The sequence below is a fragment of the Copadichromis virginalis genome, linkage group LG10, assembly GCF_057382275.1.
Source record: "Copadichromis virginalis isolate Kocher_CV1m ecotype Utaka linkage group LG10, C_Virginalis_male_GT1.1, whole genome shotgun sequence".
NCBI classification, from domain to species: domain Eukaryota; kingdom Metazoa; phylum Chordata; class Actinopteri; order Cichliformes; family Cichlidae; genus Copadichromis; species Copadichromis virginalis.
In genome coordinates, this window is record NC_140627.1 from 30165503 (window position 1) to 30180420 (window position 14918).

The 14918-nt window shown below is 38.8% G+C and overlaps 1 protein-coding gene across 2 annotated transcripts; it reads left to right on the forward strand.

Moving 5' to 3' along the window:
* The first annotated feature begins 6323 nt into the window (after positions 1 to 6323).
* Positions 6324 to 11034, forward strand: cldn2 (claudin 2). 2 transcript variants are annotated; one of them, XM_085471005.1, is made up of 2 exons: positions 6324 to 7063; positions 9047 to 11034. In XM_085471005.1, the coding sequence occupies exon 2, from the start codon at positions 9092 to 9094 to the stop codon at positions 9911 to 9913; it is 822 nt and encodes a 273-aa protein (XP_085327131.1). In that variant the 5' UTR covers positions 6324 to 7063; positions 9047 to 9091; the 3' UTR covers positions 9914 to 11034. The 2 variants fall into 2 exon arrangements, with proteins under 2 accessions (XP_085327131.1, XP_085327132.1); XM_085471006.1 differs by lacking the exon at positions 6324 to 7063 and adding an exon at positions 8223 to 8338.
* The last annotated feature ends 3884 nt before the right edge of the window (positions 11035 to 14918 follow it).

Sequence of the window (14918 nt, forward strand, 5' to 3'; positions counted from 1 at the left end):
TCATGAACCATTTATGTTTAACTGTTTTAACTGAGTGGCTTTCTGTACCCTGTATTCATAATTGTTTAGGATATATTGGTTTGCTTAATGAAAGAGGGTTGCTTAATATTTACTTGGTGGTCAGCGCAACAAGATGGTCACAGCAAGATGGTCTTGGGTTTGAATCCACCATCTGGCATTTCTGTGCATATCTGTGTAGATTAACCGTGGGTACTCTGGCTTCCTCCCATGGTGCAAAGACATGCAGCTGGTGGGGTTTAGTTAATCAGTGATTCTAAATTACCCATAGGTGTTAGTAGTTGTTTTTCTTTCTGTGTTGGTCCTGTAACGCTGTTAATCAGTTACAAACAGGGTTGCCTCTTGTCCTGTAGCAGCTGAAATAGGCCTCTAGCTATATATTTGAATGAAAGTCTACCTGTTTGCTGCATTTTCTTCTAGTGACCACTTGAGGGCACCACAACAAACCTTTTGCTCTACAGGAGATCCTGGAAGCTCAGTGAGAAATTAGTGATACTGTGCACTGTTGTTTTTCTTCCAATTGTTTACACAGTAGCATGGTGTTAGCACTGCTGCCTCACAGCAAGACGGTCCTGAGTTCAATTCCACCATCAGGCGGGGTCTTTCTGTGTGGAGTCTGCATCTTCTCCCTGTGTTTGCGTGGGTTCACTCCGGGTACTCCTGCTTCCTCCTAGAGTCCAAAGACATACAGTTAGTGGGGATAGGTGAACTGGAAACCGGTAGAGATGGATGTTTACACAGGAGACTCCACTGCTGTGTAAACCCTTAAACTACCTTCCCGTTAAAATATATGGAACAGAGGAGGTACTTTAGCCTGAGGTGGTGCTCAATTACTGTCATTGTGAATTAATGTTTCAGAATAAGGAAACTGTTTGGGCCTCATAAATAAATAAATAAACGTGTTCCTTAAAAACTCAAATTTTGTGACTTGAATTCAGTACTCCACCTGTGGGAGACCACACTTTGGCAACCACTGGTAGGGTATTGCATTAAAAGTGGGCAATTATTAATTAGGTTAATTTTTAAAAGTTATTTCACATTGCTGGTTTTGACACTTGTTTAATACTTTGAATTCAGAGTTAATATACCAACGTTTTCTGTTTAGGTTCAGTTATTTGTCCTGTTTGTAAAGTTTATATTTCTGTGTTTATTTTGTTTTGTCTGTAGATTCATCCTATTCTACATCCTACTTGTACTTGTGGTTATTCTGAGTCTATTCTTTTGATTTAAGGTTTAACTTTTACTTTCTGTTTTCTAGGTACCCTCCCTCTGTTTAAGCCTGGGTTCCTTTTGTTTGCTTGGTTAGTTCCTGTTTTACTTTGAAAGGTTATTTCTTTTTTGTCCTGTGTCAATTTTGTTTCCTGTTTTGTCTTCTCCTGTTTTCACTTGTTGTTGTGTTGTGCACCTATGCACTTATTACTCACCTGCTGGACATGAGACGTGTCAGATAACTCCCAGAATCACTAGACAATGATCAGCCTTTGAGGTGAGGGCTAACTTTCTCATCAATGCCAGTATCACACATTTCACTGATGCCAAAAAAAGGTGCATGTCATAGCAATATTACTGAGTCCACAGTTAGAACAACCGACATCAGCAGCACTGGGACATGAAATCCCACGAAATAAAGCAAACATTGGCAGATGCAACCAGCAGATACTGGCCACCATGATTTTCTTCCCACACAAATTACAACAACTGCTGCTTGCAGTGCTTTGCAATAATCACTTTCAACTTGGTGAAACGTTTAAAAACTAAACTAAAACTGAGAATCTGATTGGTTGGTTATCACCATCTACTCATCACTCATCAATGTCATAGTTGTAACATCTTCCACAGACAACATCAACAGAGTTTTCCGCTTCAGAAATTCCCTCTTAAGTGTTTTAATCAATTAAAATGTTAAAATTCAGCTGCCTTCATATACAGGAAGAGGAAATGTATTGCTTTGAAAATATCTTTTCAAAATAACTTTGATGGAATTTTCTGCTTTTCTTCCTGAAAAAAGGCCCTTCATTTGTACTCTCTAGCTTTCAATTATGACTAGTCTTTTATAGTAATTACTATGTATGTTTACTATTTGATCTCTACTATGTACAGCACAACCCGTGTTGTTTTTAAATGTGCTTATAAATATATTTAGATTTTTTTTATTTGATCTTACAACTCCCAGAGACCAGCCATTTGGCTCTCTTTGGTTAAGTTAGTATATTAAGCATGGCAAGTTTGACCTAAGGTTTGGCGCCCTCTTCTGGGGTTAACAGGAAGTTTGTATACTAGTATGTGGACCTTTTATCAATATACACACCAAATGAACATTAAGAGAGATGCTGTTTGTTGTTATAATTACGTAAAATCTCACAGAGTGCACTTGGTGTAAGCAATTAGAAAAAAGGGTCAAAAGTGTATTTCAAAATGTATCTGAAGCTACATGTGGCATAGCAGCCTATGTTAGGCAACTGAACTGAGCATCTTTCAAAGATTTTTAACCTAAATCTGAACTTACACACTATCAGGTACTTGACTTGGCTTACATGGATGGATCGATGGATGGAAATATGATCGTAGGCAGAGACAGTATAAGAGACGAAACCGCACGCAAAGACAAAACCTTTTAAAAACAATTAAATTCATTCAGATGAATTTCTTCTCAGATGTTTTTATAGGCTGTTTATTTACACAGCACCAGCTCACAGCACCAGCTCACAACAACAGCGGCGTCAGCAACTGCTTTTCAATACGAGGAAAAGACTCCATAACACTGTGAGCAAGCACTTGGCGACTGTGGGAAGGAAGAACTCACTTCAAACAGGAAGAAACCTCCAGCAGAAGCAAACTCAGACAGGGTTAGCGATCTGCTGCCACAGGTTTGGGGGCTGAGGGGAAAGATAAGAGAGAAATTGTTCATTGCATCATGGGAAGCCCTTCAACAACCTGTGAGTCAAAGATACTGAGATAATGCTCTAAAGGGCTTCCTTAATTTTACTGCTGAAACTTGTGCTGCTGAGATGCGAGACTTGATTTGTTCTTCAGCACTTCAAACCACTGAGACCTGACTCACTCAACCCCATCTGACATTTCTTGGATAAACTGTGAGCCTTATTACAGCATCAATAGGTTCACTAATGTGCCTGAGGAGAATGGGAGCAAATCCCCATAGCCGGGCTCTAAAATACCTTCCCAGAGTTGTTTAGATTATTATAACAGAAGATTAACACTGAGAGTTCAAATGACGTGTTCAGCAGCTACTTATGGGTATGATGTGTAGCTGTCCGCATACTATTGCTCATATAGTCGAGTCAAAGCTTAAGCATTTCCCAGATTAGTGGTGTCAGTTCATTATATTTATATAGCACAGTGAGGTATACAAGCCATCTACATAATAATATTAATAGAATAGGCCGCAAAGGACTATGAAAAAATGCAAATCATGATATCCGCCAAACATAGAAAAGGCATCAGCATGACAGCAAATAGACGAGGAGTAAGAACATTTCAAATTCAAATTTTATTTGTCACGTACACAGTCATACACAGTACGATATGTAGTGAAATGCATTTATTAAAAATGTTATTAAGCTGAAAGAAATACACTAACCAAGTGCATTCTTTTAAGATATCGAGAGAGGTAGAGGGGGACTAAATACAGTTACCTCAGCTGTGCTATGATTTAGTTGAAGGAAATCCATTCAGGATTTTAAATCATCCAGACAGTCAGAAGTGTTTTTCATTAAGTAGGTGCTGTCGAGTGTAGCAGGTAGATAAAAGTGAGCAGAAATGCACAGTAGTGGCAGAATATTTTATTTCTTAAAGACAGAATAAATAAAAGAGGGCCTATCATATTGTGCATACATTTGCATACTGTTATGGAGTGATTTATAAAGTTGTGATAGGAACAGTTTCATATTCTTTGGCTCTTTTCATTAATTCACAGAAAGTATGCACCAGTCAGAGTCACAAGAGTATAACAAAGGGTCACAGGCTGACCTGAGCTGCCACATTAATATGCAGTGTGCCCAGATAATGCCTTTCTGTGCTTTGTAATAATGGCTCAGTGTTTCTGAGTGTGTGGACGTTGCCCCCTCAGCCTGCTTTGGAGGGGAAGTGACTGGATTATGCTCTAATCTCATTATGATGCCGCTGCCATGTGAGGGCCGACTGGAAGGATTAGAAACTGAGGGCTCAACTTCGACAAACCAGCTGACTGTAATGACTGCTCATGCACACTCTTATGGTGCGTGTCAACAGCTTACACGGCACTGACCAACAAGGAAGGACCATCCCTCTCGTCTATCAGCAGTAGATCCACCTCCATGGTAACCATGGTAGGTATCATTTGCTTTTGTAATTTTCTGCCTCTGTGCATCAACAGCCTTCAGACTGGCAAGCCTGAAAACATTTGCTAAATGATGATAGGCAGAAGCCGGCCAAGTCTGGTGTCAGCCTCACCCAGAAGTAATATATTATGGCAGCATCAGCGTAACTTTGTGCTGAACATTGGGGGGATCGAGATCTCTGTCTAAATAAATAAATATATCTGGGTAAATTCCCAGATGATTATACATGCAACTATTTTGCTGGTAATACCTGAAATGAGCAAAGAAAATCAACAGCCTATTTATGCAAGACAATTCATAATTTTATTGGGGGGGGGGGGGGGGGGGGGGTTTATATTGGTTGTGTCTGATTATTGGGGGGATCATAACCCCCCTGACCCCCCTGGAAATTACGCCACTGTATGGCAGGTTTGAGTGTGGATGGTGGGAGATGCCATGAAAATGTTTTCTGATTCATTAAAATTTGCATTTAAACATAAATAAAGTATAAGATGATAACGCCTGAACTTTAAAACAGAACTGCAGAATTAATTCATTTGGGAAATTTGCTGGTTTTGTGTCTGATGTTCATGCTTTACAAATTTTGTGTTATATATACACCTCCTATTTAATATAAAGGCAGCTAAAGATAAAATGACAGCTTGGAGGAAGTCATTAGTTGCCTCTAAAAACATATTTATTTATTTACAAAATTACCTTTAGTTAGCAAAATTGTTTTACATTAAATTTACTCTATTTATAAATCATTTTTTCTCTGTGTAAAACTTACTACTTTACATAGCATTTTTTGTAACATAGCATTTTATAATATTTTTTTATTTCAACTTGTTGAGTTCCTATATTAGATTTTTCAAATTTTTTGTATCTATTTTATCTTTATTCTTTTCTTTTGTGTACATTTGACCTTGTTGAGTTATTTCTTATATGCTCTTGGCTATCTTAGCTTAGTTTAGCTTAACTTAGCTTAGTTTAGCTTAGCTTAGCCTAGCTTAGCATATCCCCTAATCATAGCTATAGCTAGCTAACTAGGTATAACACATTCTTGTTGCTTTAGGCAACATATAATCATATTATATAATAAAATCACATAAATTACAACAATATTTCAAAACATTAGCACCACTAAATTCAGCTAATATCTAATATAAAATTGGGCAAAACTATTTTACATGTAAAGAAATAAGTTGCTTTAATGAGACAAGCTGGTTGGTTGACTTTTTGGCTACCTTGCCTGAACATAAAACGCCAAAAGGTTTGTGACTGTATGCAACCAGCATTACTTCTTTGTTTATTGCTCAGTTATAACATGTTGGCATGTAACACTGGGTAGCACACTGGATATATAATCATTGATTTACCTCTTACTGGAAGTAGTGTTTTTTTCTTGATCAGGTTTTCATATTATGATTGTTTTAAGCCTCTGGACTAAATATATAAACATTAGATAATTTTGAAACTGATCATTTGTGTCTCATTTTTGTAAAAAAAAAAAATTTTCAGTCAAAAAAATATGAGGAAAGTCTTCATGATATTTCTAAAACATAAACAACAAGTGTTAAAAGTAGAAAGAGAACCCAACTTAGGCAAACGAAGTCGAAATTAGAATTCCTGAGAAGGACATTTGCCCTGTAGCTGTAATATAAGAGGTCAAAACATGTCTCTGCATAAAAAAAACAACCCTGAGTAAATTGAGCAGATTAATATGAAACTAAAACGATTTCTGCTGGGAACCCCACACTTGCAAAATATGAAATTAAATAAAATTAATAAAAAATATGCTTTTTTTCCATCGTCCTTTTGTAACGTTTATCACCTGAGGGTGTTTTATTTCATTGCTCATTTTAATTAAAAATGCAAAGAAGTGCTCACAAGCATTTCTTTCTTGAAATTTCTGCAGAGTGAGCTGGATGTTTTTTCCAGTTCCATAAAAGGATGACTGATTTAGGCGCTTTTCTTGATGATTACACGTTTCGTTAATTTCACTTACAAAAAGCTAATGAAACTCCTGAAACTGTTTCTCTCTCACACACACAGGGGTCCACAGTACCTTTAGTTTTTGGGTCAGCCTGTTGCCGCCAACATACCAAAGGTCTGTTTTGGAGAAATGACAGATGAGAGAATGATTAAGCTGTCTGACCAACCGGGATATGTGTGTCACACAGATGTCAGTGTGTATACATGACAGTAGGTGAAGGTCTGGATGAGGGACAGAGATACGCAAACACGCGACACAGATGAGACGGTGATAGAGACACAATGTTCAGGAACACTGGCGTTTCTTATCCTTCTCTGTTGTTGTTTTAAAGTGGATACCCTGCAACAGGCAGTCCAGAGGACTGTATTTCTTCTTCTCTCATTTCTGAAAGAAGTTTTTTTTCCCCTTCTTGGCTCCCTCGGTCTAATCTAAGCAGCAGCAGAGTAAGTGGCATTTTAAAAGTACAGCAGCTGTGACTATGTCAAGGTCTGAGGAAGCAGTCAGAGTCTGATACAGCAAGAAAAAGGCAACATTTTCTCTACTGGAGAAGCAGGAGCAGGTTCAACAGAAATACCAGTGGTGAATCTAATCTGTGCAGGCTGCAGGCTCTGCTCTGTCTTCATCCTCTACCTCCTCATCCTCCGCTCCAGCTGCAACTTCACACCCTGCAGCAAAGGAAAAAATCTTCGACTAGTTCAGCGCCTGGCTGTTCTATAACCTGCAGCACTCTCAGGTAAATGCATGGAAGTGAGCTGTGTGTGTTGTCACTGTTTATTCAGGAGGAAGGATGTGTGGACTGCAAAACTGAATCAATGTAACACCTCACAAAAATTGACTTTGACAGTGAATGAAGAATTTAGCTATTATAAATGTGGCTTAGATGCCAATTAAGGATTTAAGTATCCGTTTCACATTATTTTTTACAGGACATAGTTGCCTTTGGGAAGGGCATCTGTCAAATCTCACATGTGGAGCTACCCACTGTGGTGACCCTGTCCAAATAAGGGAACAGAGCAAAGTTTGTCAGTAAATTTAAAGATTTTCAATGAATACTTGAATTTCTTTACACTTAAAGAACGCTGATTTGCTTTTTGGTGGGTTACTGTGCATTGGTTTTAGTGGTGTGAACTGTATGAACTAAAATTACTTTGATTTCTCTGGTGGGAATATTGTTCAAACAGCCAGTGTCACCTGCCACTGTGTCAGCGGTAGATTACACAGATAATACTTGAACTGAACCTTTAGTCATTCACTAAACACAAACTGGACCAAATAGGACAGAATAAGAAATCTGTATGTGAACATGATCCAGAATGGCCGATGATTTCTTTGAGTCAGAGCTCATTAAAGGAGGACAGAGGCAAACTGTAAATCTGTTCTGTGGTTCTTTTTGTAAAACATGGATGCCATGTCCTCTGGACTAAACAGGAAAAATGGTACGTGCTTTACTACCTCTGGAGTTGGTAGCTTGGTTCTATGCAAAGTTCAATACATGTTGCCATTCAGATGACACCTGTATCAGTGAAGGCTTTTTATACCTCAGAGTGACAACATCCCTCTCCCGAAAGTCCAGACTTGTTAAAAGAAGACAGGGCACTGTATAGAAGTAAATGTGCCCCTGTTCCCCGCATTTTATACCCCTTAGTATCAACAGAGCAGCGCAGAAACACCACAGTTTACCTGAGTATCGCTGACTGTGTCCATGCCTTCGTGACCACAGTCTACTAATGGCTGCTTCCAGCTTGATATCGCACCAGGTCACAAAGCTTGAATGATCCCAAACTGGCTTCTTGAACCTCCACAGTCATCAGATCTCAATCCACTAGAACACCTTTTGGGATATGGTGCACATCAAAGATTTGCATCATAGATGTGCAGCCAACCAATCAGCTGAAAGTAAAAAAGCACAAAGTTAAAATGTTAGCATGGATCAGAATCTCTAAGCACTGTTTCCAGCACCTTGAATCAAACCCAGAACTAACAAAGTGTACATAAGTGTGCATGGCCGGTGAGTGTATGAGAAATGAAATGTAATGATGTTCATCTGAATGCTGCTTAGCTTCCTCTCCTGTGATTACAAGGTTAGCATTAAACTTAAAACATTCAAGTTACAATAAACTGTAACTGAAAATCCAAGCTACTCTGCACACAACACTTGAACTAAATGACATTAACAAAATGTGAGAAATGAAGAACTAAAAACAAAACCCTCTTTGATTTAGGCTACTTTTAATTAGCTAGTATAACTGGTTAGCTTGCTACCTGACAATGCTAAAGCTAAAACTAATTCTAAAATTAAAGAAAAAAAGCAATAACGTTTTAAAGTATTATCTAAAATATGAATCTTACTCTGTAAAATCATCATGAATGTTATATCATCTAGTATTTTACAACTTTTCTCTATTAGCATACTTAGCAAGCTAACAAAACTAAAGCCTGTTTTTTTAATATTACAACCTGATGTTTTTAGGCAATAAATCTCCATTTAAAAAAAGCACATATAACAAAAATATTTACTATATTTTGTATAGTAATGTGACCAAATTACAGCTATTGTAATTACATTTCTTTAACCAATATTTTTCAGCTAATTAATGAGAATTTTATATAATTTAGTTTAACTGGTTGCCTTGGGGTTTTTGCAGTTATGACAAAATTATTATTTAGTATTTGTTTATTTATAGTATTTAATAAAATATTTCTGTGGGTTTTGCAGGAGCTCGTCTCTTCTGGTTGCTTCTGGGTGATCACAGTTACGGCTATGGCATCAGCAGCTCTGGAGCTGATGGGCTTCTTCCTGGGCTTACTGGGGATGCTGGGGACCCTGGTGGCCACAGTACTTCCATACTGGCAGATTTCTGCACACATTGGTTCCAATATTGTCACAGCTGTGGATAACATGCGGGGCCTGTGGATGGAGTGCGTCTATCAGAGCACGGGGGCCTTCCAATGTGAGACCTACAACTCAATGCTGGCTTTGCCTTCGGACCTGCAGGCTGCTCGTGCCCTCATGGTCATCTCCATAGTGTTGTCTATCCTTGCAATTGCTATGGCAACTCTGGGAATGCAGTGCACGCTTTGCTTGGAGAGCTCTGGTGGGGTTAAGAGTCGTGTCGCCGGTGCAGGTGGGGTGTTATTTGTCTTTGCAGGCTTTCTGGCTCTCGTACCCGTGGCGTGGACCACACACGAGGTGGTTAAGACCTTCTACCTTCCAAATGTACCTCAAAGCATGAAGTATGAACTCGGAGAGTGCCTATACACTGGGCTGGCCTCTGCACTCATTTCCATGCTGGGTGGGGGGATGCTATGTGTGTCATGTTGTGAAGAGCAGGAAGGTGGCCGTGGGAGACGCCACGGAGGCGGATATCCGTACCCAGTAGGAGGCGGCATATCGAGCACAGGTGTACGAACAACCTCACAGACCTACCGCAACCCCACCCTGCAGGTGGGGGGTGTCAATACCCCCAGCAGGGGGCAGACACTAATTCGTAGTGCAAGTGGCAGTTCAGAGTCGGGTACGCATGGAGCCCAACGAGCTAGGAAGCCCACTGCAGCAGGATATGACATCACAGGATATGTCTGAGGGGTCCACCTGTCCATTACACCTTTAACTGTAATTGCCTCACAGCTTAAGTTTAATAAATGTATTCTTATAGTGTATCTAAATGAATGCACATTGTCAGTGTTTGCTGGATTTTTTTGAGAAGCAATTGTGAAATTTCAACAAAATTACACAGCAGAACTATTAAAGTTGTGTTTCTGTACTTGTTTGACCTGTTGTCTATAGTTTTCACACGTTTGCATTGATAGAAAATTGTCACTTTTTTATCTTTATTATCAGTCTTTTACTATCCTTGTGAAATATAAACAAAGTAGACAAAAATGTAGGAAAAATACATGAAGACATTGTCAATAAAAACAGTTTATGAATGGTTTTCATTACGTGAACGTGTTCTCATTAGCTACATAGATGCCTAGCTTTTGCTGCATGTGCAAAAATCTAACTAAAAGTTTTCTACATAGCAGCCAAAATGGATGTTTCTAATCTAAATCAGAAAGAATACTTCTCACAGTACTGTATTACCTGAAACCGATGTTGGACTGTGCCTGCAAAATGTAAACTATAACTATAAATTGTATTAATTTCCATCCTATTTGAAAATTTGAATGCATTTTCAAAGAATTACAAGTGCCTTGTACATTAATATCAGTGTATCACAATGAGATTTCCAGTCATGCAAAATATAAAGAATATTTGTTAAATTTGAAAAGGGAAAATCATGATATTAACGTCTTTAATCTGAATCCTTTGTAACGACCAACAAGGGGCAAATTAAGCTTGTATAGAAGTCCCCCTATATGATTCCCTTAGCAAAGACTTTACTGATGACCTTATGAGTCTCACTGAATACAATTCAAAAGAGCAATAAATCAGTGTACGCTTCAAGTTAGGAAGTCTTCACAGCACTTTGAAATTCATCATCTCAAAGCTTTAAAAACTGGACTTTGCAAACCAATGGGTGACAGCACGATGGCTGCATTCATCCTTTATATACAGTCTATGTGTACATTGACGACGACACAATGAAGTTGGAGTTTTTCGCTGGACAAACTCTGTGATGACACCATTTTTAAATGACCACAAGCATCCTTTTCTGCATTGTACTCTTTTGTATTTGGAAATAAATGTAAACTTTTCCTACATGCCTTTTGCAGAGCTTTTCTTTCCTCCTACACTGCTTTTTCCCTCAGAATGGTTTTGCAGATACTAAAGACAGAAGCAAATGTACTGACCTAAATGAAAAGCACGGGTTAAACTAGTATACGCTGCTAAAAAAATATTAAAGGAACACGTTTTAATCCGAGTTTACCATCGAGTCTTAAACCTCTGCGATATTAATCTGGTCGTTTAAGTTGCAGACTGGGTGTTAATCAGTTTCAGCCGCTTTGGTGTTAATGAAATTAACAACAGGTGCACTAGAGGGGCAACAATGAGACAACAGGTGGAGGCCGGTGACATTTTTTCCCTTCCTCATGTTTACGGACTGCATTTTTTCACTAGATTTGCATTTGGATAGAGTCAGTGTCACTGATGTTGCACATGCAGTCCAACTCCTCCAGGATGACACACCAATATGCTTCATTGCCAGGTTTGCTGTGTCTCCCAGTGCAGTCTCAAGAGCATGGAGGAGATTCTGGGAGACAGGTAGTTACTCTAGGAGAGCTACAAAATGACCTCTGGCAGGCCACTGGTGTGAATGTCTGACCAAACAATCAGAAACTTTGTGAGGGTGGCCTGAGGGCTCAACATCCTCTAGTGGGCCCTGTGCCTGGCAATGTGAAATTGTGGCAACCTGTACTTGGGAGGACATGCGACACACGGGAAAGGGTTTAGAAAGGCTGTGGAGAACATTATGCTGCCTGTAATATAATCCAGCATGACTGGTTTGGTGGTGGGTCAGTGATGGTCTCGGGGTCACTGAGTGACCCATGTGCTCGCCTAACATAAACTCAACCACATAGCATCCATTTGTTCCAAACACACTACCCAGTCCATACCAGTAAAGATATCCAGCATGATTTTTCCCCCCATTGAGATCTGATGTGCTTTCAAAGTGGTTTTGCAGGGACCGTAGACAGAAGCAAACGTATTGACCGAAAGGAAAAGCACAGGTTAATCAATAATGGCTCTGATGCATCAGGTGTCCACAGCAGTGAGTCAGCCTGTGCCAGTGTTTGATGAATAAACAGTGTGACTTCCATGAACTGCTTTAAAGAAAGCATTTAGAGATGTAACTTTTCTTAAATAATTACTCTGAAGCTGACAAATAGGTGTGACATAACCATTAGAAATAAAGCAGACTATCTGACACTTGAATGGCCTTTTAAATTGCAGCAGTTAATATTTAAAGACTGCCAGTGTTGTTTGCGTTTAGGCTGCTGTTTCCCATTTTCTGAACGGGAAAAAGATTGCAGCCCTGAACCGAGGGCAAACAGAAATCCAACACAAACAGACCTAAACAAACAAAACCCTCACTTTAGTCCGATCAATAAGCAGTTTGAGTTTGACTAATAGCTGCATTGTGAGACCGCTCACTGGGTCAGTTTGCATCCACCAAAATGCGATAAAGGCTCTGAGATCTGAGGCGTGAAAAGTTGCCTCAAACTAGTCTTTCTGCCCTTTTAGCCAAAGTCAGCTTTAATGTCAACTAGAATGAATCCAAAATATTAATTACACACAACATATATCAGCGTATTTGTAACTTCTGTTTATGCATAAAATTATTAGATGTACAAGGACTCTTAAAGCTATATACATTATTGCAAGTCTACATTACAGTGCAAGTGATACTGAACAGACATGCACACTGTGGGGGGCACCAGTGAGGATTTCTGTTCATTTCAAGTTTTAACCTAAAATCCTGCACACCACAATCCCCTGACCCCAAACATATTTGAGCAAGAGAACGCCGTAGATAAGTAGACAGAGAGCACGCACACCAAGGCTGTGTGAAAGACAAACACAAACTCAAAACACACTTTGAACCCTCCTGAGCACCCCTGTGTCACAGAGGTGCACGCAGCTCTTATGGGAATGTAAACACCTTGTGAATGAGGTCTGTCTCTGTTACTGCTGTTACTCAGAGACACCTGCTGTGAATAAAGGTTGTAGACATTTCCACAGGGGAGATGATACATACACCGTTCTATCAGTATGAACCTGGACTAACGCTGGGTCTGAGAGAGCAATTAACTGCTGCGAGAGCTCATTGACTCTCACGCAGAGAACATTTTATGATCCAAGAACTAAGGAATTACTCAACAGGCTTCATGCCCTGGAGGACGGGGCTGTGGCCCCCCCACACCCTCTAGCAGATCATTACATGAAGGAACCTTTTAAAAACAAGCGCGTCCATGCTCACAGGTGTACACACGGGTGATCACACCCACAAACTACACCCTTTTTGGCTCCTACCTCAAAGCACACTGTGTTCTGTTGATCTTATGTGCTGCACAATAATGTTTAATATTTAGTATTTACTGTCATATTCCCATATATCATTGTGATGCTGGTTATTCTATTACTCTTGTTCTCTTCTGCTTGTTTTCTTTTTTCTTTCTCAGCAGGTGATCCAGGTGATTGATATATGCATTTTTTTTCTTTTTTTTTTCTTTTTTTCTGCTCATTCTGTTGGTTTTTGTTTTTTGCCCTTCTCCCCCGTCCCTCTTCTCAGCTGTTTCTCTTTCCCTCTTTCTTTCTCCCCTTCTTTCCCCCAGTCAAGTCTGTCCCGTATTCAGTAAGTGAAAATAAAATAAACAATAAAAGGTGAATCAAATGGACCATTACGGCAAGGCTGGGATGGTCAGTTTGGTAAAGTAAATCCGTTGGGCATCTTTCTTTGCCTTTAGACAACAATTCTGATGGCAAAAGAGCCAAACGGGACAGGCAAAAAAAAAGAAAAAAAGAAACAAAAAAAAAAAAAAAGGAATTACTCAACAGTGCTCTACAGTAACCAAATAAATATACTGAAGATACCAGCTGACCGACCAATACAGCATGAGAAAGAACATAATCATAATGTGTCGGTTTACTAAGAGAAACAAAAAAAGGATTGATTGGGTTCATTCAGCTACCAAAAGTGAATCTTATATTTGTAATGTGACATAAATCATCAGGTTAACTGGAGTTTAATATGAAGTACCCCTCCACATAATGTACTTTCTGTTGTTTATATTTTATTGTACTTATATGAAATTAAAATATCATTGAATTCAAACTATTAGAACTTACAGTAATTTGGTCTTAAAAAGTGAAATGTTTTACTCCATAGGAGTGCCTGCAAACTTACTTTTGGCTTAACAGCAAAGGAAGTGCAGCTTAGAGCTGTTGCACACTAACAAGATGAGAACAAGAACAAAAAAAAAAAGTTTAGTTTAAATTAGTTTCCTTTTTTATTATCTATCAGGGGAATGCTTTTAGATGTTCAGAAGAGTGCAAAAAAGTGTCCAATATAGCACCCCAAAGTAAACATACCACATGCTGGCTGTGACAGAGAGTAAAACTATTGTTTCCTGCTTATTTCTTTTATTTTTGTTAGTTTCATAAAATAATTTCTAAAGTCTAGCTTTTACTTTTATTTAAGTTAACAAAAAATTTTTTTTTTTCAACCTTGATTTTAGTTTTTAGTCTCTCAAAAAGCTGCTACTTCATATCCAGTCAACTTCTCTTAACCTTAATGACCGAATGGCTCCATCTAGTGCCCACATATGGAATAGCAGTAAACTCACACCTAAACCACTAATGAAACCTTCACAGAAGCCCTGCGTGTTAAACTGCAGTGGAAAATAAAGCAGCTGTAAGAAAATGTATATAAGCTGAAAACTGTGGATTGTGTGCATCGACTAGGACTGCTTGCTCAGTTAGTTTCACAACAAAAAAAGACATTTCAAAAAAATCTTGCTACAAGTCATAAAATAATTATTGCTTTAAATAATCTAGAAAGAGAACATTTGATAAACTCTAAAGTAGATACAGTAATGATGTGAAATGATGAAGGGCGTTTTTATATATGAAACAAGTTCATGTG

Bases quoted from the DNA above. Each gene is read 5' to 3' on its own strand.
- cldn2 (XM_085471005.1), top strand. From the start codon at position 9,092: ATGGCATCAGCAGCTCTGGAGCTGATGGGCTTCTTCCTGGGCTTACTG.